This window comes from Neofelis nebulosa, chromosome 5, assembly GCF_028018385.1.
Source record: "Neofelis nebulosa isolate mNeoNeb1 chromosome 5, mNeoNeb1.pri, whole genome shotgun sequence".
NCBI classification, from domain to species: domain Eukaryota; kingdom Metazoa; phylum Chordata; class Mammalia; order Carnivora; family Felidae; genus Neofelis; species Neofelis nebulosa.
This window is the reverse complement of record NC_080786.1, coordinates 30,284,350-30,310,818: the sequence shown is the minus strand read 5'-3', so window position 1 is coordinate 30,310,818 and position 26,469 is coordinate 30,284,350. Positions and strand designations below refer to the sequence as shown.

The following is a 26,469-nucleotide window of genomic DNA, read 5'->3' as shown; positions in this document are numbered from 1 at the left end:
AATGGTTTCATAAACCTCTTTCCTATCACTCTTTTCCCAATCCACTGTCCCTTGCCTTCTGCCAATTCTATCTCTCCACCAAAACTACCCATGTGACCAGTGAATGGGAGAGGAGTACCTGTTCTTATCAAGACCCCAGTGGGCTGTTCAAAGAGTAATGTGAAATATAAGGCCTCATTGAAGGTCTTGAAGGTGGCAGCTATTCTGAATTTCAGCTATTGTTTTGCAGTTTGAGTTGTTTCTTTCATGACTATCAGTCTAGCAGTAGGGCTGTATTATTGGGGCTGGCTGGTTATGTTAAGCCCCCAAGTAGGCCAGGTATCGATAGTTAATATTGGTGTTCCAGTGATGCCTTCATAGTCACCTCTTTTCCTTTCTGGATACCGACTCACTTGAAAAATAGATTCAGAGATTAGATGGGTGTCCAAACATAAACTTTCTTCATGGTGAAAGCTGGACTAGAGATATTCTGTGAGAAATCTGTGCTTTGTAATCTTGTGTAGTGAGTGGGTCTATAGCGTAGACCTTCATCCACCAGCTACATGGAAAGCCTTAGAGCCTGGCACTTATTAATTAGAGAAGACATTGGTGACTAGTCAGTGGTCTGTAAATTACACATCTCAACAACTTGGCTTTTCGTATCTGTCTCTCCAGGGCTCTTCGGTCAGTGGTAGTGTAGTCTTCAGCAAGATTTCTGAATCCTAGCTGGCAGATTTTATAGGAGAGTGGTGGTACTGTTCTGGACATGAAATAGAGGGGTGGCTTTACTGGGTTGAGTTTTTATCCAGTTGAAAACTCCTAGGACTGTTTCTGACAATTTGGATTTTGTTAGAGCTAGATTTGTACATAATAATAAATGCTCATGCATTTATTAGTTAATGAGTTAATCAGTAAAGCCAAATTGTTAGTGTCCTTTCTGTTACCACAGATTCAGTTTCTTTATTTCTACATTTTACAGGTTGAATATAAGCTGGGATTCCAAGTAGACAATTTTGTGGCTATGGACATGCCCCAGGTCAACATTTCTGCTCAGGGGGAAGTTCCACGCACTTTATCAGGTGAGTCTGAAAGAGTGAACATACTGTTTTCAATTGTGTCCCCCATATCCCAAAAAGAACAGCTTAACAATTGACAGATAGTGTATTCTACTTGGTAGGCATAGGTGTGTAAGTACTTTGAAAAGTAATTTTTGAAAATACTGATTATTTGCACTGTGTTTTAAACCATTCCCTCTTTTCCATCCTTTCCAGAACTGTCTATACTCAGCACTTCCTTATCTCCTTTTTCTGCATTGCTGGCACTGGCCTCCACATGGATCTCTGTGTCTGGTCTTGTTCGTTTTTGACAAATTCCCACACCATGGCCTGGATGATCACTGAACACTCCTATCTGACCAAATGACATCAAGCCCATCAGGGCCCCTTACTCCCATCAGCTGAGTCCACTGCAGACTCTCCAGCCAGTGTGTTGTATGTTTATCCTGCCCCCTTACCTGCCTGTCTAGCTGTGTTGCTGCATTTGCCCCAGCATTCCAGTGGTGCCATACTACATGCGGTTTTGACATCCTTGCCTTTGCACGTGCTCGTCAGTATATTTGGAACTGCCTTTTCCTCTTTTCTGCTTATAAACTCCTACTCATACTACCCTGCAGGATCTTGTTCTTCCTACCCTGCAGGCTCTTGTAATTTAAATGTTTTTGAACTGATTACATTATCTTGTAATTCTTTGTGCTTGTCTCTCCCTGCTGGCCTGTGGTTAACCTGAGGACAGGAGCTCTCTTTTTCAGCCATCTAGCATTGGTGCCTGGCACAGCATCTGCACAGGATAGTCACATAATACATCTGACTAAATGATTTAAGTGTCATATATATACCAGTTTAACTACTATTGAGCCAGCCTTTTGAGAAAAGCTCCTAAAGATATGAGATTTTAAGAACAGTGAACTTCTTAAAATTTGAAAGGGTAAGCCATGTACTTTCCACAATATTGTGGAACTTTTTCTGGCAGTCACTCATTGTTATTGGTGACATACATTAAGCTTTAGGAAAGCATAGGGAGGCTTACTCATTTTTATGGGTCAGTAAAGAAGTTCAGAAATGCCCATATTTTTCATATGCTTATACAGATAGAATGATATTGTAGGGGCACCTAGGTGGCTCAGTCAGTTGAGCATTCAGCTCTTGATTTCAGCTCATGTCATGATCCCAGGGTCATGGGATTGAGCCCCACATTGGGCTCCATGCTGAATGTGGAGCCTGCTTGAGATTCTCCCTTTCTCTCTCTCCCTCTTCTTCTACCCTGCTTAGTGTGTGCTTTCTCCCTCTCTCTCTCTGAAAAGAAGAAAAGAATGATACTCTAAATTTATAGGAAAAGAATCTTAAACTGAAAGATTGGAAAAAAATGGTGTGCACCAAAGTCTGTTACCTCATTGCTACAATAATTGATTAAAGTCAGTTTCTGTTTAGAAAGGTTTTTTGGGGGGTGCTTGGGTGGCTCAGACGGTTAAGCATCAGACTTCGGCTTGGGTCATGATCTCATGGTCTGTGAGTTCGAGCCCCGTGTGGGACTCTGTGCTGACAGCTCAGAGGCTGGAGCCTATTTCAGATTCTGGGTCTCCCTCTCTCTCTCTGCCCCTTCCCCGCTCGTGCTCTGTCTCTCTTACTCTCAGAAATAAATTAAAAAAAAAACAAACACAACACATTAAAAAAAGAAGGGTTTTGTTTTGAAAGCTTTGTATTTTTTAAATTCACAGTTGACTGATTTATCAGGTTATCAGTTTATGGGTTTATATTTAATCTTCGTTAAGAGCAATACATAATTGCATTTTGGTGATAAATTGTCTTTCCTTTTTATCAAGTAATTTTTGTTATCGTTGCTGATGTGACTGGTAAGGTAGCATGGTTTGCCTTATTCAGTAGCTTTACTATATTATAATGAGAGGACTTATGAGACAAAGTAATCTATTAAAAATCATGAGAAAAAGTTGAAGATAATAATCTCTTCTTTTATGTCTTGGCTTGTTCTTTAATGCTTAACTTTTATATCTATAATAAATGATGTCTAAAGGTATGTAGTCTGAAGATAAGTTCTCTGAAAATTTTAGTATTATGTAAATATTCTTTTAGTTTTATGCAATAAAAATAAAGAACTGTAAAATACTAGGTATTAATGTTGATTTTTTAGAAAATTAAAATATTTTTTCTTTTTTGTTTTTTAAACAGTGTTTCGGGTCGAGCTTTCCTGTACTGGCAAAGTAGATTCTGAGGTTATGATACTAATGCAGCTCAACTTGACAGTAAATTCTTCAAAAAACTTTACAGTCTTAAATTTTAAACGAAGGAAAATGTGCTACAAAAGTAAGGAATTTGTTCACCAAAGCATGTGTTTTATATAGATGTGATAAGGTCAAAAATATATTTTGTCATCTTTTTCTAGATTTGTGACCAAATCTTGATTATAGTAGCAAATGAGAAAAGAAAAAGCACTAACAAATGAAATTCTGAGAAAATCGCCTGATAGCTACCTTGTTGCCAGGAATCTCACTCAGGACCTGCTTTCTCAAAATCTTTTATCAGAATTGCTAATTCCATTAAGAATGTGAAATAGTATTAAAGAGGTAAAGAAGTCAAGTAATTCTTATAGGGGCCCCTGAGTAACTCAGTGTTAACTGTGTTTGTCTTATAACAATACTATGGCTAAGTTGTCCTGGGGCTGGATAGACTTGGCAGGATATTTGGACAAGTTGTTTAACCTAGGTCTCAGTTTTTTCAGTTATAAAATGGGCATGATAACCTGTTTCAGAAGTTGTTCTTATTTATTTTCTTTTTGGTTAATTGAATCAAACCTAAATCTTAGAATACTGTGTATGGGTACTTAATAAATGTTAATAGCTTTGGGTTTGAATAATCTGTTACTCAAGAAATGACAGTGGCTATGAGAATTCCCATGGGCAATAGATGAAAGAATTTGAGAGTTTTCCTGAAAGATTGTCCAATCCATTCAATTTAAGTTGCACAGAGGTAAAGTGACCTGAATTTGCACTTTCTTTCACTTAATGTACAGATGGTTACTATCTAAGATGTAGGGTGGGGGGAGGGAACTAAAATAAAGCCCTCTAAAATTGAGTGCCTCGTACTGTGCATTTGTACTATGTTACAAGTGCTTTTACATGCATTGAACCTATTTAGTCCTTGTGACAATTCTAAGCAGCAGTTTCTGCTGCTCCATTATCTCCATTTTCTGAAGAGGAAACTGAGGCTCAGAGAATCTGACCAACTTGCCAAGGTCAGACAGCTAAGAGGTGCAGCTGCATGCAAACTCGTGCTCTTAGCTCTGTTGTTAAATTCTGTCTTAACACATTTCCTAATTGAAGTTATTGCTAAGGGTTAGGAAAATACTTGGGGCCAGCAAGTGAGTTATCATGGCTAATGTCCAGATAGATGCCAATAAAAGAGCTGTACTGCCTTAGAGTGGACATTTTTTAAATGGAAAGTTAGCAGGCACCTTTTATTTTCACTGTTTTGATATATTTTATAGTTCTAGTATATTCAGTTATGTATGTACTTTCACACAATTTTAAAGCCAAAGAGGACTTTAGAGACTAGTTCAACCTAGTCATTATATAATTGATGTGAGGAGACTTGTCCCTGGAGAGTCCACCTAAGTTTGCACAGCCAGTCAGGAGTGTAGAAGCCTGGTTCCTGATGCTTAGGGGGAGGGTGTTCTGACTGTACCATGGTGCTTCGTCTCTTAATATCTAAAGGCAAAATGATGGCCAAACATGATGTGATCAGTGGAGCCCACCACTGTTAGTATCCACTGAGGTTAATGGTTAGATGACATTCAGAATGATCTCATACTTTCTCCATTTTCTTTAATGTGTACATGAAAATTAACATTAACAGCATAATTTTCTATTCTGTTTTAAGTTTAAGATAGTGCCACCCTTTTCATTTTGTTGTCATACTTCTGGCTACTCCAGTTATCCAATTTATGACTCTTACTTTAATATGTGATCCTAATGTGTTTGTGTGGTTTTCCACCTACTACATTAAAAAAACTGCAACAGAAAACATATCTGTACTATATCAAATGCTAATGGGTGTTACTGGCAAGAAAATGTTCCTTTTTTATGTGAGAGTGGGGACTGCTGGCTCAGATAAGTTTCATTACTTAAGCATTCCTTAGAGCCTTTATACTGCGCTAATGTGAATTGTGAATCTCCACAGATGATATAATACTTGGCTTTCCCCAAACTTCTTGACCACAGAAATCCTTTTTCATTGAGCATCTATAAACAACACCCATAGACTAATGATTGGTGATTAGAGTGATGATGATCAGAATAGTAATGTAGGATTTATTATCTTGCAACAAATACCTTGTTAATTAGTTCAGGCAATGTTCTAATAGAACTAAAACTATGTTAGAGAAAAATTCAGAAAGTGCATTTAAAGTATTTAAGGATTTTCATGGAAAAGAAGGAATTTCTAAAAGCATCTTTTATCTTTTTTAAATTCAGAACTTGAAGAAGTAAAAACTTCAGCCCTGGACAAAAACACTAGCAGAACTATTTGTAAGTGTTAATGTATTACCTTTCTCCATCATGAGGAATAAAAACTGCCTGATTGTAAATGTACATGATTGTATGAGGCTTGGAGGCCTAGTAGTGTCCAGTTTGCCAAAAGATACATGAGGCCTTGCTATTTATTTCACTGATTGGTATATAGTCAGATGAAACTGTTAGAATATTGAAATATTTGTAAAGTAAAATTCATACATATTTTATAACAAATGATCTAAAAACTTTTTATAGGCAAGAATTTATATCACATCATTTCAAATGGTAATAATTAAAGTATGAACATGAAAACGTATGTAAGATCCTCATCTCAATAGCAGAAGGTTAGAAAATCTGATTTGTGACCTGGACCGGTTAACCCTCAGCTAATTTCATCCAGGTGAAAATGCAGCTTAAGGATACTTAAAGATACTTACTTAAACCTGCAGAGCAGAAACTCAAAGTAGATTTTTATTTTGGTAATGGTTGTGTTTAAATGGTATAACTTAGACTTCTTTTTTAGTTTTCTGATGTGGACACATTGAGTCCTATTCTTCCTGAGAGAGTTTTAATAGCACTATCTTAAAAGGATACTAGATTCTCTTCATAAAAGTAAACTTTAAAAAAAAATTGTGGAAGGGAAGAGTTTCAAATATGCAAAAGCTGAGAGAATGCACTGATGAACCTTTGTTCATTTGTGTGACCATTACCCTCCTTCAGTAATGATCAATGTTTTGCCAGTATTGTTCCATTGATTTCCTCCTTTCCTGGATGACTAAGTGGGTGGGGAGGGTTGGGGTATTTTAAAGCACGATCCAGGCATCATTTCATGTATAAATATTCCAGTATGGATTTCTTTTTAAAAAGGCAATTAAAAAAACAACCCACAAACACCCAGCACCTATTCACTTATATTTGATTTATCACAAAATTAACAATAGTTCCTTAATAAATTATGTGGCTAGTTCATGTTCACATTAACCTGATTGTCTCAAAAATATCTTATACTTTGTCTTCCACATTGGGATCAAATGAAGCCCACACACTGTTTTGTTGGCAAATATTTTATATTAATCAGAGATCACCCCTCCCCCCCCGTATCACTTTTTTGTTGACAAAATGGAATCACTTATCACATAGAATTTCTGACTTCTGCATCCTTGTGGCATTATTTAACATATTTTTCTTTCTCCTATAAACTGGTATTAGATTTTGTACTTGATTAGATTTAGGGCCAACTCTTGGCAAGAATAGTTCATAGATAGTAGTATGTGCTTCCTGTTTTATCTTTTTCTCACCTCAGGAGGCAAAAAATATCTGGATATCCCAACATACGCCTTTTTTGAAGATAAAATAATATGAGATGTTGTCTACTTTTTTAGAATATTTCATTGGATTTATCTCTGAGAAGAAAGAAAACCATTTAAAAAATATCACTGCTTCTCACATTTACTTTGAAAATTCTGGTGACTTTACCCATTTCTTTTATGTTAATAGGATGTTATTTCTAACAAAGAGAATAGAATATTGCATATTCTTGGTCTCTGGCTCTTTTTCTTGATACCTCTCTCCTTCCCTCCCTTTCTATCCATCTATCCAGCATTTTTTGAGGATGTGTGGTACGCCAGGTGGTATGATTGGAGGCAGAGGATCAAACTGTGAGCAAAACAGTCCGTGCCCTTAAGGGCTTATGATGTAGAAGATGAGATGGACAAGGCAATAAGGCAGTGATAATAACAAGAGTGTGGCAAGCTATGGTGCTTTGGGAACCCTGAGGAGGGGCATGTAATCTCTGACGGAGTGAGGGACAGCTTCCTGAGAAAGTGGCATCTCATCTGAGACTTGAAGGGTGACCAGGTGGTGGCAAGTGAAATGTCAAAGTGAAGGAATAGGAGCAGTGCATACACAAGCCTGGAATTTGGGGGGTGAACAAGTGGGATACATTCAGGGGACCTGCCCGGCAGAGCAGTGTCTTTCCTCTCCTCTGCCCTGGTGTGTGCTTGGATAGGTATTGCCAACACCAGCCTTGGCGACCTTCCTTTTCTGCCCCTCCCAGGATTGACTAGCCTGTGGCATTCTTCAGGAAAGTCAGGCCTTCATTCAGCCTGTAGTAAAGTGTAGCTGCTCTAGAAGCCATTTGGTTTCTTTGCTTTAATCTGTTTTGATTTATTGTTTGTTGATTCAAAGCAAAGTTTAAATTTTAGAAAGCAGCCTGATTCCCAAGTTTTTCAAAGCTATAGCTTTTATCTTTTGTCCTTACCTATCCCCAGAACTCCACTTGTATTTGTTGTCAGCTTGACATGTCCATGTAGATGTGTACTGGGTACTCTTAGTCACAACAAAACTATTGATTTTTTCTCTTTTCCCTCAATTTGCCTTTTTTTTTTTAAAAATCTTTGTAAAGTTACCATTATCCACCTAATTCTTTAAGCCAAAGTTTTGATTCTTCTCTTTCTTTTTACCCCAGTATCATTCATAAGCAAGGTCTGTTAACTATACGCCAGTCCATTAATTTATCTTCCATAACACTCTTGCCCACACCACTGCTGTCTCTTTTTTAGACTACTGCAGTAACCTTCTAACTTCTTCCCTTTCCCTGTTGTTGCTCAACACTCATAGCATTCTTTGCACAGCATGAAGTTGGCTTTGTTTTTTTTCAGCTGTCATAGTGTATATCATTCCTTTGCTTAGTAATGATTTCGTGTCTTATTTAGGATAGAACCCAAATTTCTCAGGTTTTATTCAGTAGAATTATAATGTGAGTGCTCATTATCAAAACTTACTTGATGCTTCAGTTACACCAGTTCTGCTTCTATTTCTCTGTTTTCACCTGTCCTCGCTTAGAACGTATGTATCTCTGTCTCCGTCCATCTCTTCCTCAGTTTGCCGGTGTGTGTGTGTGTGTCGGTCTGTCTGCCTGTCTTTGAGTTACTTCCTCCAGCGCCAAGGCTTGCTTTCTCTTTCCCTCTGTTTTGAATAATGGAAAATTGAATACTGTTTACTGAGTGGGGTCTTGTTATCCTGCTCTTATTTTTAAAAATAAATAAGCATGGCACAAGAACAGACACTCAGATCAATGGAACAGAATACAGAACCCAGAAATGGACCCACAAACGTATGGCCAACTAATCTTTGACAAAGCAGGAAAGAATATCCAATGGAATAAAGATAGTCTCTTCAGCAAGTGGTGCTGGGAAAACTGGACAGCGACATGCAGAAGAATGAACCTGGACCACTTTGTTACACCATACACAAAAATAAACTCAAAATGGATGAAAGAACTAAATGTTAAGACAGGAAGCCATCAAAATCCTCGAGGAGAAAGCAGGCAGAAACCTCTTTGATCTTGGCCACAGCAACTTCTTACTCAACACGTCTCCAGAGGCAAGGGAAACAAAATAAAAAATGAACTATTGGGACCTCATCAAAATAAAAAGCTTATGCACAGCGAAGGAAACAATCAGGAAAACTAAAAAGCAACCGACAGAATGGGAGAAGATATTTGTGAACGACATATCAAATAAAGGGTTAGTATCCAAAATCTATAAAGGATTTATCAAACTCAACAGCCAAAAACCAAATAATCCAGTGGAGAAATGGGCAAAAAACATGAATAGACACTTCTCCAGAGAAGACATCCAGATGGCCAACCGACACATGAAAAAATGCTCCACATCACTCATCATCAGGGAAATACATCAAAACCACAATGAGATACCACCTCACACCTGTCAGAATGGTTAACATTAACAACTCAGGCAACAACAGATGTTGGCGAGGATGTGGAGAAAGAGAATCTCTTTTGCATTGTTGGTGGGAATGGAAGCTGGTGCAGCCACTCTGGAAAACAGTATGGAGGTTCCTCAAAAAACTAAAAATAGAACTATCCTATGACCCAGCAATTGCACTACTAGGCATCTATCCATGGGATACAAGTGTGCTGTTTTGAAGGGACACGTGCACCCCCATGTTTATAGCAGCACTGTCAACAATAGCCAAAGTATGGAAAGAGCCCAAATGTCCACCCATGGATGAATGGATAAAGACGATGTGGTATGTATATACAATGGAGTAGTACTCGGCAATCAAAAAGAATGAAATCTTGCCATTTGCAACTACGTGGATGGACCTGGAGGGTATTATGCTAAGTGAAATTAGTCAGAGAAAGACAAAAGTCTTATGACTTCACTCATATGAAGACTTTAAGAGACAAAACAGATGAACATAAGGGAAGGGAAACAAAAATAATATAAAAACAGGTGGGGGGGGCAAAACAGAAGAGACTCATAAATATGGAGAACAAACTGAGGGTTACAGGAAGGGTTGTGGGAGGGGGATGGGCTAAATGGGTAAGGTGCATTGAGGAATCTACTTCTGAAATCATTGTTTCACTATATGCTTACTAATTTGGATGTAAATTTAAAAAAATAAAAAATAAAATAAAAAATAAGCAAAATAATCTGTTACTCTCATAAAAGAAGACTAAAAGTTTGTTTTTTTAAAATGTGTGGGGTCACTGTGTTGTATATTCCTTCTGTGAATCAGTGGTTGGTAACAAAGATGTCTGATCTTTTCCACTCTAGATATCATTGTTGAACAAATATGAATGATCTGTACATCTGTGTTGTCCACTATGGTAACCACTAGCTACATGTGGCTATTTAACTTGAAATTAATTGGAAAAAAAAAGTTTTAGTATTTATTTTTGAGAGATAGAGTGTCAATGGGAGATGGGCAGAGAGAGAGGGAGACACAGAATCCGAAGCAGGCTTGAACTCATGATGCACGAGATCATGACCTGAGCCAAAGTAGGACACTTAACCGACTGAGCCACCCAGGCACCCCAAACTTGAAATTAATTTAAATGAAATAAAATGAAAACTTCAGTTCCTCAGTAGTACTAGCTACATTTCAACGGCTTAATAGCCACAGGCAGCCAGTGGCTACTGTATTGGATAACACACTAGAGAACATTTCCATCACTGCAGAAAGTTCTGTTGGACAGCACTGCTACAGATGGTTTATCATATGTCTAGCACTTGTGACTTTTATATTCATTCATGAAAAGTTTTTTTTAAAACCATTTTTAAAAATTCCTTGAATAACATTAAAAAAATTTGAGAACTTCTATCAACACACCATTGGTGACTGATCTTATCAAAGAATGGACACATGAAATGAAAATCTTTCTCACAAAGAACAGGATACTCATTGTGTCGCAAAGCAATTGATAATATTTGTTTAGGAAGCTTAATGTGCTTTTTCATTTTTATTTCAGATGATCCTGTACATGCAGCTCCAACCACTTCTACACGTGTGTTTTATATCAGCGTGGGGGTTTGCTGTGCAGTAATATTTCTTGTAGCAATTATATTAGCTGTTTTGCACCTTCATAGTATGAAAAGAATTGAACTGGATGACAGGTATTATACCTATTTGGGGAAAGGAAAAAAATTAAAGCGGTTATCCGCATTTTCATGGGAGCCCACACAGCATGCACAGTGGTGCACAGGGAAAGGAGGGAGGGTGATCAGGTCTTGCCAAAAGAACAACTGTTGTCTTTGTGATTATTGTATTTATGTTTCTCTGATTTTATTTAAAAGATATTTTGAAGACAAATTATAGTTTATTAGGTTATGGGTAAGAAGTGGGGATCACACTTTTATTCCCTTCCCCTTTGACATGACTCTATTCCACTCCTAGTACCTTTTTAAAATAGCCCTGTTTCTTCTACCTAGTTCATCCCTCCATCATTGTCATTATCTCCATCCATCTATCCATCCTTCCATCCATCCATCCAGTAAATTTATTGAAAACCTGCTGTGCTTTAAACCGTTGGTTCTCAACCTGGTTGTACATTATAGTCATGGGTAAGCTTATAAAACATGGGTCCTACCTTCCAGAAATTCTGATGTAATTGGTCTGGGGTGGTGTTAGGGGATCAGTATTTTCTTAAAGCTTCCTGGATGATTCTAAAGTGTAGCCTTGGAGATACACAGGGTTAGATATGCTAAGTGCTGGGAATATTAAAAAAAATAATGATATACCTTGTAGCTTCAAGTATTTATTTACTTTGACAACCTATAATTATAGAAGTTTATAAATCTGGTGATTATGATATGTGTAGTATAGTGTGAGAATAGAAAAGGTACTTGTCCCAGCCTAGGTGGGTCAGAGATGACAGGGAGGACTTTATAGGTAGGATAGGGTAAGAGGTAAAGATGGAATGTTAGGTTTATTTTCCCAGTACACAATTCTTGTTTTTCTCCTCAGTGATTCCCACTTGCTGACTGAAAGACTTCCAACTTCATGACTTGCCTTTCAAAGCCTTTCTTTCGGTGGAGAGGTATTTTCCAAACTTGTTGAACCTTTCTCTTGTTCCCTTACTGTACCCTTACTTATGCTGTAGTCAGATGATTACTTGTTCCACAGTTTTGCCCTATATTTGCCCTTTAGGACTTTAATTCATGCTTTCCTTTTGCCCACAGGGTTCCTAAACCTTGTTCTTTCTTCAGATTTCAACTCCATTGCCATCTCTTACATGAAGTCTTTTCTAAGCTTCCCAACTGCCCATTTCTCCCTCCTCTGTCTCTCTCTCCTGCTTTCTGCTTCTCCCTCTCTGTCTCTCTGTCTTTGGTGGCATTTATTCTACTTTTTTCTCCAGTAATCATTTTTGTGTACTTGTCTCTGCTGCTAGACTATAAGCTTTTTCCAACTAGGGAGCAATATGTCTTATTGATTACTGAATCCTCAGGCCTACACAGTGTTATACACACAGTGGGTAAGCATATGTGTGGCATAAACAACCAACACAACTTGGTTGGATTCAGTATCTGCCCCTAAGCACTCTCTGTCCCCTCTGTTTTACTTGGTTTATCTGAGTAGAGAAGGAAGAGGAAGAAGGTAAGAATAGGAAGGGAAATAAATGGGAGATGTGTTTCAGAATAGGTTTTGTGTATATGGTGGTGTTAAAGTTAGAATTGGGGTTTATAGAGGAAGAAATGACATTTGGAAGCCTCTGAGTGGGAAGTAAGGTAACAGGGACATTTAGATAGGACTTTGAGAGGACATACGCACAGTTAAAGGAGTCACTGAGGAACCTGGCATTTAAAAGTCTTGATACACACATTTTCCTTGAATGCTTATGTGCGTGCTAGGGCTGTGAACACACATAAGCCAGAATTGTGCAAAAACTTACAGATTCAATGGAGCATATACCTCAGCTTGCTAAAATAATCAGTTACACTCGTGTTAGGTGTTCTGGTTCTTTCCATTTTTGGGCAAAGGTTTCCAGACATTGCCTGAATAAAAGCAACTTATATTATCACTTATTTTCAGAGCATAACCTAGTGGTTAAGAGCCAAACAAAGCATCTCTGAATTCTCGCTGTTCTACTTACTAGCTTGATGGCTAGTAATGTACTCTTTGTAGGCTTTTCAAGAATTCTGAAGTGGTACAAGAGTGCCACCTACTGTTCAGTTACTGGAGAGAAACAAATGACCAGTAAATAATTTGGAGTTTGGCCACTTATTTAACTATGTTGGTTGCAGGTAATAGTTAGGTAATAGTTTCACATATATTATACAACTGGGGCCTCAAAAAACTCCTGGGAGGTAGGTTTTCTTAATCCTATTTTATGGGTAAGTAAACTGAAGTCCTTTATTTTCCACTCTTTGGGGATGGTAACATTTCTCTTCCCTCCCCTGGACTTTCAACAACACTGATTTTTAGTCTGATCTTTGAGTAGTACCCAGAACTCCAAAAACAGGTGTCCTGTGGTTCCTTATCATTCTAATATTACTAATAATATGAGTAATAATAATAATTTCTAATAATTTGTAAGTGTATGTTTGAGGACAAGGCACTCTCCTAAAAGCTTTCTTTCTTTATTTTTCATATAATCCTTTTAGCAACCTTGTCAGGAGGTAGAATCAAACTCATTCTAAACATGAGGAATTCGAGGCTACAGAACCATTTGTTTGCCTGAGATCATACAGCTCGTAAATGGTGCTGGCAGTTTTGATTTTAAGATTTATGTTCACTGTACTGCCCCCATACCCAAGGTTTATGGTCTTCATCTCTTCACTGTACTGCCCCATACCCACTACATGTGTAGACTCACAGAGATCAGTTCTTGAGTGGCAACTTTTTAAAAACATTTTTTTAATATTTTTATTTATTTTTGAGACAGAGAGCAGAAGCAGGGTAGGGGCAGAGAGAGAGGGAGACACAGAATCCGAAGCAGGCTCCAGGCTCTGAGCTGTCAGCACAGAGCCCGACGCAGGGCTTGAACTCACAGACGGTGAGATCATGACCTGAGCTGAAGTCGAACGCTTAACCGAGTGAGCCGCCCAGGCACCCTGATTGAGTAGCAACTTTTTGTCATTATTTTTTTCAATCACCAGGTTTTGAAAATACAGAGCTATTGTGTGGGGCCTGGTCAGTTCAAAGATATTGCATATTTAGGAAAGTTGGGAGCCTCTGGACCCTGCTGATCTTATAGCTAAGGAAGGCATGAAAAGCCTATCCTGACAGTTTGGTATGACTTCCTGCCATCTGAGTTCACTTTTCATGTTAAATTTCTATCCCTCACCCGTCTCCTTCAGAATTCAAGGGCTGAGGTAGTGAAACTGAAATGTGCCCAAGGGTAACCTGGGGTAAGGCTTTTACCCACAGAAAAGACAAAAGCACATACTTAATGAGGTATTAATTTGTAAAATCTTGAGTATAGGGTTAATAGTTACTTGAGCCTGTCCTTTTCTGGATCTCTTATATTATTTAAAGGATATGGTATAATGGAATGCTTCAAATACTAGAAAATTGTAATAAGTTCCAGAAATTCTAAAAAGGGGGGATTGATTTGAACCAGAGATGATACCCCTTAAAAAGCCTTGGGCATATTGGCATATTTGATTTGCTTTTATATTCTTTATTAGGCCATTTGATTTTGGACCACTAGTAAAAGAGGCCTGTCATTCTACTCCTCTTTTTCTTTCTTTTTTTTTTTTTTTAAAGCAATCTAATTGGATGACATGGGCTCTTTTTCTAAGAGATGACCCATAGATCCCTAACATATCATATCTCTGTGTGAGGTTAAGGACTGCTGTCTGTGGTGTCTAAGGACTAATACCTGCATTTCTGAATGATTGATAAGATGAACGTGCTTAATGATTGTGAGGATAGAAAGGAAAGAAGAAGTGGCTCTATATTATGAGATTAAAATTTCAATATGGCATGTTTGTGATGGAGATCCATGCATTATTGTGATTGCCATCAGGATTTTAAGCTGGTTATATGGGTTGGATGCGTTTTTGCATACATAGAAAAAGGAGGGTTTTCACTGAAGCTGACTTACCAAATATTTCTCTTTTAAAACTTGTTTGCAGCATCAGTGCCAGCAGTAGTTCCCAAGGGCTGTCTCAGCCATCTACCCAGACGACTCAATATCTGAGAGCTGACACACCCAACAATGCAACTCCTATCACCAGTAAGAGTTAATTTAATTCTAAAGATGATTTACTATTGCTGTCTGTGGTCTGTCTGCCAGTGGTTCCTGTGTGCTTGGTTATTTGTGGGGTATGTGTACCATCCTGTGTACATAGTATCTAACATGCGCAGAATTAGGCTTGATCTTCAACTTCTGCTTTCTAGAGCATTGAGTGAAACATTCTAAAATTGGAATACTAAAAATATAATTTCAGTTGCTAGAATTAATTTTGGGGAGATTTCCATAGGTTAATTACATTAAAAGGGATACTGAATCACTTCTGTAGAAATTCAGAAGAAATATTTTCAGGTAGTTAGATAGAATAAGCCATTGAGCTGTATGAAGATGAGTCTTAGATTTTAATGAATTGTGTGATAATCTGAAGGGCAGTGGTAGGGACTTAACATTGTTTTTTAATCATGATAGAATAACTTCCTATCCTATAGAATAGCTGCCATTAGAATTGAGAACATGAAATCTGATTCCCCCCCCCCCTTTTTTTAACAGGATTTTGATAAAAGTTTTTACACTGTAACATGTTGATGTTGGGGGAAAATAATCATTCTTAGAATATAATTTAGACACAATGAGGAATGAGTCTCCACACAAATAGAAAACAACATAGTCCTCAGGATAAACAGTGGACCATAAATCAGGGCTCAACTCAGTAGTGCTATCGATTAATTAGGTCTTACAGGCAGTTAGCTGGTATCTTCCTTGGACTGGCATTTACTATCTGTTCTTCATCCAGTGCCCTGTTGTGGTCTTCCAGTACTGTTTCCCATTAAAAAGAACCAGGATTCTTTGGGGAAATGGAGGATTTCAGGACTAGGTCAGGAATGGGCAAGATAAACCTGGGGCAGGTTGAAATGGGACATTTGAGCATCAAAAAGAATGACTGCAGTGGATGGAAACAGAATGTGTAAAAATCCTTGAGTTTGTGATGATAGTTATTGAAGAAGTTAATCATTATGAGAAGTAACTAAGGCACCAAAAATCCCTCTTTCTGATGACTGGCTATATGAACTGTATTTCAGAGTAAGCAGATAGTGCTGGTTGATGAGGGAAAATGCTTCTTTACAGAAGAATCCTAGCTAATAAATGTGGAAGGAATGATAGAATTAGAAAATCATAATTACAACCTCTGTTAAAATAATTGATTCAGAAAAAGACCATCAGTGTTAAAACCCTGTGAACAAAGGGAAATGGGATTATTTGAAGGAGCAGACTGTCATGGTGTGACTCCTCTAATGAAACTTTGCATCACTGAAAGTAGGACAACTAGATATTTTGTACTCCCACATGTGATATACCACCCATGGAGTATTTTTTGTCTCCCCTCCCCACTCCTAAGAGGTAACCTGCACCTAATTATGGCTGTGGAACTGATTGGCAGTTTACAAGAAATACAGGGATTGAAGAACAAGTTAAATGATACTTGAAGAAGCAGATGCTGAACATTCTTCAGGATAACAGAACTGGTTTCTTTAATAAGAGTGGCAAGAAAAAGAAAAGGGGGAAAGAGGGAATGCTCAAGATTAAACGAAATTTTAAAGAAATCATCAGTAGTTACCATCACCTCCAGTGAAAGAATTATATGCTCTTCAGAAAACACAATGATAGATAGGAAAGTAGTCCAGACTATTCAGAAGAAACACATTGATTTTAATGTTTAAATGTCAAGATTTGCTCAGTAGAGTCAATTCTTGATTGTGGCTATAACCTTAAAGAGATAGAGATTCAATTATTATATGCTAAAAGCAAAATGCTTTTTAAAAGTCACTTGAGGGACGCCTGGGTGGCTCAGTTGGTTAAGTGTCTGACTTCAGCTCAGGTCATGATCTCACGGTCTGTGAGTTCGAGCCCCACATCAGGCTCTGTGCTGACAGCTCAGAGCCTGGAGCTTGCTTCAGATTCTGTGTCTCCCTCTCTCTCTCTGACCCTTCCCTGCTCATGCTCTGTCTCTCTCTGTCTCAAAAATAAATAAAAACATTAAAAAAAAAGTCACTTGAAATTACTTATTAAAAATATTTTTAGTTACTGTTGATAAGAAATGTACTTATTTTTGTGGACATTATCTTGAGATAGATGATTCATTTATTATGTAGGGCAAAAACAAATATTTTTTAAAAAATTCAGTGGAAATCCACTTGTATATAAATAAAAGAAAGACAAAGAGAGGAGTAAAAAAAATATTTGAAGACACAACGGCCAAGAATTTTCCAAAATAACAAAACAACAGACCATAGATCTAAGAAACTCTGAGAACTCCAGGTACGATTAAACGTATACAAATATAGATACTCACACACCTGTGTGTATCCTGTTCAAACTGCTGATCAGTAGAATCAGGTGTTGTCAGCCTAATCCTTTGGTTACAGAACTCCCAAGCCTTTCGTCTAGATCTTGTAGCAACCATTGATGACCATTGTCTAGGTCTTTTATCTCTCCCGGGAGTTTTCTTACCATGTGTTTACCAAAGCGCATAAATCTTAGAGAAGCCATTCCAGTTTCTACTTGCTAACACTGAATCTTCCTTCTATTCTAACATTTTTTCTTGGAATGAAAATTTTAAGTTATAGCTAGAAATTTTATTTTTGCTGTCAGTAAGAATGAGTGGGAAAATAGTGGAGCTGAACAACAGATGTATCTCACAATGATACAACTAGGCTATATAAGCATGAGATTGATTAAATCAACCAGATGTTTTGTTCGAAAAGATAGTCTTTTCATTTGAAAAGTTGTTTTGTTAGGAGATTATATTAGAAAATCTTTTGGGGAAAAAAACAGTCCATAAAGGGGAATAAGTTAAATTCTGTGAGTCAAGGGTGCCTGGGTGGATCAGTCAGTTGAGCATCCAACTCTTATTTTGGCTCAGGTCATGATCCTAGGGTTGTGAGATCAAGCCCCACGTCAAGCCTCACATTCGTGCCGAGCATAGATTCTGCTTAAGATTTTCTCTCTCTCTCCTTCTGCCCCTCTCTACCACTTGTGCTCGCTCTCCCTCTCTCTCTCTTTCTCTCTCAAATGAAATAAATAAAAATAAACAAATAAAAAAAGGGGTGCCTAGGGTGCCTCTGTTAAATGTCCAACTCTTAATCTTGGTTCAGGTCATGATCTCAGGGTTTGTGAGATCGAGCTCCACAATGGGCTGTGCACTGACAGCACAAGCCCGCTTGGGATTCTCTCTCCTTTCTGTGCCTCTCCCCCTCCCCTGCACACTATAAACAAACAAATAAACATTCTGTTAGTCAAAGCTTATTTCATTTGGGTGAAAGGCAGTTGAAGTGGTAATAATGGTAATACTCATTTTAGTGTTTCTTGTCTTAATTATGCATTTTAAGGATTTGGGATAGGTAGAAAGTGTTTCTTTAAAATTCTGTGTGGCCTTGCGGCACCTGGGTGGCTCAGTTGGTTGAGTGTCTCACTGTGATTTCACAGTTCATGGGTTCAAGCCCCACGTCGGGCCCTGTGCTGGCAACTCAGAGCCTGGAGCCTGTTCAGATTCTGTGTCTCCTTGTCTCTCTCCCTCTCCCCCTTTTGTGTGCGCACACACACACTTTCTTTCTCAAAAATATATAAACATTGAAGAATAATTTTGTGTGACCTTCATAAGTAATTCTCCCTGTTCATGTGTGTGCCTTTCTCCTTTTTTTTTTTTTAACGTTTATTTATTTTTTGAGACAGAGCATGAATGGGGGAGGGTCAGAGAGAGAAAGGGAGACACAGAATCTCAAACAGGCTCCAGGCTCTGAGCTGTCAGCACAGAGCCTGATGCAGGGCTCGAACTCACGGACCGTGAGATCATGATCTGAGCCAAAGTCGGACGCTTAACTGACTTAGCCACCCAGGTGACCCCCATTTTGTGATTCTTACATTTATTCATTCCTGTGACTTGAGTCCTGAGGTTTGAACTGTATTAGTTGACCTTGATGGCACAATAAGGGTATTTATATTTCTTGGTCTGGCTTTGTTGGCTCCTCAGGTTATCCTACCTTGCGGATAGAGAAGAACGACCTGAGAAGTGTCACTCTTTTGGAGGCCAAAGCTAAGGTGAAGGATATAGCAATATCCAGGGAGAGGATAACTTTAAAAGATGTACTCCAAGAAGGTATTTATTTTCTTAAAATTGTTTCTCAAGCAAGATTTAATGTTAACACTATAAAATTTTTTTAATTTCAGATTGTAAGAATTTCATGTCTTTGTGTCTAAGGATAGAAGTATACAATTTATTTCCTTTCTAAAACTGATTTTTATTTTCTCTTTCTTTAGATCTTTAATTTGCCGTAATATAGCTTTGGTGTAATTCTTGATTTTTCAGTATATTAAAGCATTAATGTACTTACTAATGTACTTATGTATTAAATGTATTATGTATTAAGACATAATGTACTTATGTATTAAATATGTATAGAAATATATGTATTTGTATATATTAGCATTTAAATACTACCTTTAAATATATTTTCTGTTCTTGTTTAAAGATCATCACTACCTAGCAAGCCTGTTTCAAATATTCTAAGTAATTTTCTCTGTGACAGATAGTATGGGGATGGAGCAGATGGAACAAGCATGGGCTTTGGAGTCCCATGATTTGTCACCTGTGTGACCTTGGAGAACTCATTTAATGTCTTCCACGTCCAGTTTCCTTTTCTATAAATTTGCACTGCATTGTCTGCACTTGGACTAGTAGTGAAGATTAGATGAAATGATGTACATTAAATGAACTTACGCATAACAGATGTTTGGTAGATTTTGGTACCCTTCCCTTTCCCACCTGTTGGTCCTTGTTTTCTTTCTTGAATTTTAGGGTATTGATTGAGGAGATGCTGAATGAGGACCAAAATTAATAATAAAGTACTTCATTGAGTTGAGTGCCTCGAGTTGTTAAAGAGAGAATTACCTTTTTCCCCCTTCCACAATCCAGTTTGTAATGTTTTGAATGCATATGAGTCATTCTGAATTCATCTCTTGGTTGAGATGCTTATAGGTCAATCACAGCTAAGAGAGAGGTTTGAACTGTCCCCAGTGACAAGTAGTAATTAAAAGAAGCAAAAATTTTTGGTCTGTTTTTGAATGTATGAGGGGCGTCCATTGTTCTCTTTTGTTATTGTTCTGAAGCTAAGCTTAGAAACTCATAAATGCCTCTAATGGATACCCCATTACTGAGTTCCAGTGTTCCTGGCTATATCATTAGTTTATTTAGGATGATTCAGAAAGGATTCTCATATACTTGGTTTAAATATGGTATTTCTAAAAGCAAGTTAAAGGGTGCCTGGGTGACTCGGTTAAGTGTCTGACTTTTGGTTTCTGCTCAGGTCATAATCTCATGGTTTGTGAGATAGAGCCCTGTGCTCTCAGTGCGGAGCCTGCTTGGGATTTTCTCTCTCCCTGTCTCTCTGTCCCTCCCTGCTTGTGTGTGTGTGTGTGTGTGTGTGTGTGTGTGTGTGCACGTTCTTTCTCAAAAAATAAATAAAAAAAAAACAAAAGCAAGTTAAAATATTTCATAGTTACAAAGAATTTCTAATAGTCATTAAAAAACCAAAGATTTAGGTGAGAATAATGTTGCTGATCACATATGTCCTTGTTATGTTTAAGTTATATTGTGCCAGGAAGTTTTGTACTTATAGTTTTATGAAGGTTATCATATGATCTCATTAATTATTATTTTTCCTTCTAGGTACTTTTGGGCGTATTTTCCATGGGATTTTAGTAGATGAAAAAGATCCAAATAAAGAAAAACAAGCATTTGTAAAAACAGTTAAAGGTAGGGTTTTTTTCCATACTGTTACCAAAATGTTTTCCTAAGGTAGATCATGCCAGTGAGATTCTGTCTCCAATTCTGAGTCTGCACCAGACCTTTAAGTCAGTTCATGTGAGTTTAGCTCATATGAGGCTAACTTTTGAGGATATTTGGCTTGTTTTCATAAGGTATAGAAAAAAAGGTCTAATAATTTAAGATGGTAAACACTTACTAGGTATTACTTGAGCTTGTAGTTAAATTACATCAATTTGACTTCATTGTTGCTATATGTAATACTGTGTTTTTCTTAGGTAAAAGTTGTTTCTTTCCTCTTAAAAACACTGTTACTTATTTTTCCTCCTCCCCACTCCCAATACTGCTGTCTACAAAGAATAAAAAACACACACCCTGTCCCCCCTCCTCCACCCCAGACTCATAGTACCTTACATGAATAGGCTTGTTTATCTTCCTCCCACTTCCCTGCCTTTTTTTTTTTTTTTTTTTTTTTTTTTTTTTTTTTTTGCTGTTATATGTAATGCTGCAAAAAATATCCATGTGTTTATGTATCCTTCTTGGCTTAGTTTTATAGGTATAGCCATAGTTGACATTGTTGCCCCAACAGGTATTTGCATTTAAAATTTAGATAGATGTTGTCAGATTGTTTTCTAAAGGGTATATCACACTAGTTAATGTTATCATGAACAGAATATCTATTTTCACATATTCTTTTGGAGCAATATGATGCCTAATTTTTCACTTTATAATTGATATTTGTAAAAGCTTAAATCTTAGTTAAATTTGATCATTTTAAGAAAAAGAAAAATGTAATTTATAGGGTGTTTAATGTCTGACAGTGTCTGATATGGACTGAGATGACAAGATGTTAATTTTGAAAAAACAAATAATAGCATTTTGATGCAGAAATTGAGGAAAAAATTAAATTCCATTTTATATATAAGAGGTGACATTTTATGAAGTTTTCAAAGTTAATTTATAAGAACTTATGTTTCTAAATCTACTTAAATGAATTGATGGAAAAGTATGAAGGATTTATGTTGTTTCTAAAAAGTTGTACTAACCTTAAAAATAAGGGTAATTTGATTTCTTTTAATTTAGCAAAATTGCTTGCTTACACACTTGCCATTCATGCATTGTTTTCTAAACGGTTTAACTTATTATACTGTTCAGTATATATTTTATCTACCTACCTCTCCTAGCCCCAAAGCATTTTTAAAGGTTAATATTTAAGTTTGGTCCGTTAGGTTTTCTGACTAGGTTTGAAAGATATTTTACATATTACTGTTTATAAATATAGCATTTGAACCCTTAGTTTAATACTGTTGACTTTTGTTACATTTTCCCCCATTTTTAAGGAAACATTTCTCTGTGATTTTAATATTTCTTCTGGAGTTTATAAATCTGTGGTTAGTTTACAACTAGGCTGTCACTAATTTCTTCTGAATGAATCTTGAATTAGCAAAAGAACTTTCTATGTATAATTGGGTTGACTTAGGGTTGGAAAGGAGAAAAAAAGGAAATTATAGTGATAAGAAAACACAATGCAGATTCTGGGACTGTTTCACAAGATAAGATTTCTCCTTCCGGATACGCTTGAAATTGTAGTCAATTGGTTGTTTCTACACCTTAACCACTGTGATTGTAATGTTCCTTCTGAGCTAGATGGAAACAAGAGAAAGCACAGTGAGTCCTTAGCCAAGATATAGTTACGGTTTGCATGAGAAACAAAGAGGAAGTGCATTGACCACAGTCGTTGGCGCAGAATTGTTAGATAACTCCATATGATTGGGTATCTCGAGATTTATTTTTTTGGAATTTTTTTTTAATTGAAGCTATGAAAATCTGGCATATTTCTTTCACAAATCTGTATGCTTTGTTACTTGCCACACAATTAGAAATGTAGCTTAAAATGTAAAAAATAATTTTTTAAAAGATTATTGACCTTTACCTTTAGACATAAGCAAGAAATTGGAATTTGGCTTCATAAAAAATTTGTAAATTTGCACAGAGACTTAATAGACATTCCAGTCTATTATTTATGTTGTTTCTAAAAAGTTGTACTAACCTTAAAAATAACAATAATGTTATTATATATGTATATTACATATAAAACATAAGTTGTGTGTGTGTGTGTGTGTGTGTGTGTGTATAATGTATAAGAAATAAATTTCCAGAGATTGAAATTAAGAATCTGAATCTCGGGGCGCCTGGGTGGCGCAGTCGGTTAAGCGTCCGACTTCAGCCAGGTCACGATCTCGCGGTCCGTGAGTTCGAGCCCCGCGTTGGGCTCTGGGCTGATGGCTCGGAGCCTGGAGCCTGTTTCCGATTCTGTGTCTCCCTCTCTCTCTGTGCCCCTCCCCCGTTCATGCTCTGTCTCTCTCTGTCCCAAAAATAAATAAAAAACGTTGAAAAAAAAAAAAAAAGAATCTGAATCTCATACAGTGAATATTGTGAAATTGAATTCCATGAAGTAAATTAATTAATTTGAGGTTATTGGTGTTGGGTTCTTATTTTGTTTTATAGTTGCTACTACTTTGCAATTTGGAAATAAGTGGTTTTTTTTTAAGCATTTGTTCTTCTTGTAACTTGTAAATATTTTATAGTATTCTTTTCAAATGTGCACATCTTAAAATAGATCTTTCAGTATTTAAAATTAAAAGACTTGGACTAGACTGGGAAGGGAATCCAGGAAAATGGTTTTTTCTTACTAAATGGATAAAATTATTTTTTCTCCAACTCCATCTGTTCTTAGATCATCATCTAGTTCAAGTGTCCCTTGCTTAATAGAGTATGCTTATTAAAGTTAATAATTTGAAGAAAATTAGGCATAAAATAACATGTCCTGAAATTGACTTTTATTTGGATCTTCATGCCAGTTGACAGGAAGGTCACCACTTATTAACTGGGTGCCGATTTCCAAATATTACTAGATTTCAATCTGAAAAAGACCCTAACAGTCCCCAAATCGTCCTGGTCGTAATTTGATTAAAATTTATTTAGATTACAGAAAAAGAAATAAAGGCACATTCTGCCATTCCTAGATGATCCTAAATTTTGAGCAGTTTTTAGACAACTAGAGTTTATTCTGGCAGACATCAGTGTGATGCACGTTTTCCAAAGAAGTACCAAGTGTTTCAAGCCCTTGGCTTTTCGTCCGCCCATTTTACATTCCTACAAAGGTTTAAACTAAGTGAAGCTGTCTGGAAAAGTGGACACTACTAGCAAGTTGTGGAAGAGGGAGTGATTCCACTAGTTAGTCTTGGAAGAAGATGAAGTTTGTGATTGCTTAGCTTTGACAGTTGCACTTTTAAGGAGTAAATGTGACACATACTCATAGTACTTGACTTCAGTGATCTGGATTTTACTCTTGGTTTGGCATTTTACTATGTAGGGCTGGGATGTGAATCTTGGCTTTGCCAGTCTTTGTATCTTTTTCTCCCTCTTGTTGCATTGATCAGAAGCTTTGCAAGTTACTACTATTTTTACTGTTGACATACAAATTAGTTATTGGTTTCTTTGAAATCAGTGTTGTTGTTGTTATTATTTTTAGAGAGTGCTAGCAGGGGAGAGGGGCAGATGCAGAAAGAGAGAGGGAATCCTAAGCAGGCTCCACGGTCAGCACGGAGCCTGACGCAGGGCTCGATCCTACGACCCTGGGATCACGACCTGAGCTGAAATCAAGAGTTGGACACTCAACCGATTAACCCACCCAGGTGCCCTTGAGAGTGTTTTTAAAGATACACTATACTCAGGGTGCCTGGGTGGCTCAGTAGGTTGAGTGTCCGACTTTGGCTCAGGTCATGATCTCATGGCTCTTGAGTTCAAGTCCCGTGTTGGGCTCTGACAGCTCAGAGCCTGGACCCTGCTTCGGATTCTGTGTCTCCTTCTCTGTCTCTGCCCCTCTTCCACTCGCTCTCTCTCTCAAAAATAAAAACATTAAAAATAAATAAATAAGTAAATAAAAGGTACACTATACTCATAATTTTTTTTTTATATCTACAGGCCAGTTTTTTTTTAATTTTATTTTTTATTTTTTAAAATTTACATCCAAATTAGTTAGCATATAGTGCAACAATGATTTCAGGAGTAGATTCCTTAGTGCCCCTTACCCATTTAACCCATCCCCTCTCCCACAACCCCTCCTGTAACCCTCAGTTTGTTCTCCATATTTATGAGTCTCTAATGTTTTGTCCCCCTCCCTGTTTTTATATTATTTTTATTTCCCTTCCCTTATGTTCATCTGTTTTGTCTCTTAAAGTCCTCATATGGGTGAAGTCATACGATTTTTGTCTTTCTCTGACTAATTTCACTTAACATAATACCCTCCAGTTCCATCCATGTAGTTGCAAATGGCAAGATTTCACTTTTGATTGCTGAGTAATATTCCATTGTATATATACAACACATCTTTATCTATTCATCCATGGGTGGACATTTGGGCTCTTTCCATATACTTTGGCTATTGTCGCTAGTGCTGCTATAAACGTGGGGGTGCATGTGTCCCTTTGAAGCGGCATACCTGTATCCCTTGGATAAATACCTAGTAGTGCAATTGCTGGGTTGTAGGGTAGTTCTGTTTTTAGTTTTTTGAGGAACCTCCATACTGTTTTCCAGAGTGGCTGCACCAGCTTGCATTCCCATCTTCAGGTTGGTTTTTAAAAAACTGAAACTCATTTCCAATTTTATAATGAAAATATGCCATTCACTTAATGGAAATGTTCTTTTTAAATAGTGGAGAAAATCCTCATTATTAAAGTAGTGGCCCCTGTAAGATGAAGAATGCTTATAGATTTGTGCAGATATTTGCTGACTTAAAATTCCTTTGGAGGCGCAAACTAAAGATACTAGTAAATTGCATTATTGTGTTTTGTGTTTCAAAAACATTGAACTAAAAGCCAATTATAGTTCTGTTACTTTGGACCAAAAACCATAAGTTCAGATGCTAAAAATAAAATGGAATAATCATACTAGTTTTGGGTATTATATGATAATTACATTTTTTCCTATTAATTTAATATCAGTTCTTTTTGTTTGCTAGCTTTTAACTCAGACAGGTAAGAAGAAAATAAAAGGGCCACAATCTCCCTTCAGAACCCCTGTGGTCATTTTTTTTTTTTTTATAGTTTTATGTTTCTAAGGTTTGAACATGTAAATTGAAGAGAAAGGTGCAAAATTTAAATTCTCCCATCTCTAAACCTAACCATCATTAACAATTTATTATTATTCTCTTCATGAGTAAGAAAAAAAATGTGTCCAGATGTATCTAATTTTTCAAATAATTTGTTTTTAAAACATAACTGGTCACTCAAACAATTTGTCACCTTGGTTTTAAAATTTAATATATCTTGGAGATCTTCTGTCATACATAGAGACTTAAATCTTATTTTTTAAAAGTAATTGCATAGTATCCCAGTGTGCTAATTTAACTGATTCTCTTTTGATGGGCACTTTGGGTTGTTTTGAATTTTTTGCTATTACAAGTGAACAATATTCTCGTTACATTATATGTAGATGAACTTTTGTGACTATATCTGTAGATTATGCTCTTAATAGTGGGCTGATGATGTAGAGTATATGTATTTTTGCACTTTGTTGGGTATTGCTTCCCTCACTTTCCCAAGATGCTATTGATGAACCTGTTTCATCACACTCCTGCCCAAA

The 26,469-nt window shown here is 36.9% G+C and overlaps 1 protein-coding gene across 3 annotated transcripts in view; it reads left to right on the top strand.

Annotated features, from left to right (window-relative positions):
* RYK (receptor like tyrosine kinase) overlaps positions 1 to 26,469 on the top strand; it is a 104,764-nt gene that overhangs the window by 49,054 nt on the left and 29,241 nt on the right. The window contains exons 3-9 of one of the 3 annotated variants that reach the window (XM_058729943.1): positions 959 to 1,058; positions 3,222 to 3,356; positions 5,522 to 5,575; positions 10,839 to 10,983; positions 14,947 to 15,048; positions 19,025 to 19,158; positions 20,728 to 20,814. In XM_058729943.1, coding sequence (XP_058585926.1) covers positions 959 to 1,058; positions 3,222 to 3,356; positions 5,522 to 5,575; positions 10,839 to 10,983; positions 14,947 to 15,048; positions 19,025 to 19,158; positions 20,728 to 20,814 — 757 coding nt within the window. The remainder of the gene's footprint in view (positions 1 to 958; positions 1,059 to 3,221; positions 3,357 to 5,521; positions 5,576 to 10,838; positions 10,984 to 14,946; positions 15,049 to 19,024; positions 19,159 to 20,727; positions 20,815 to 26,469) is intronic. The other 2 variants (XM_058729944.1, XM_058729945.1) reach the window with 2 other exon arrangements.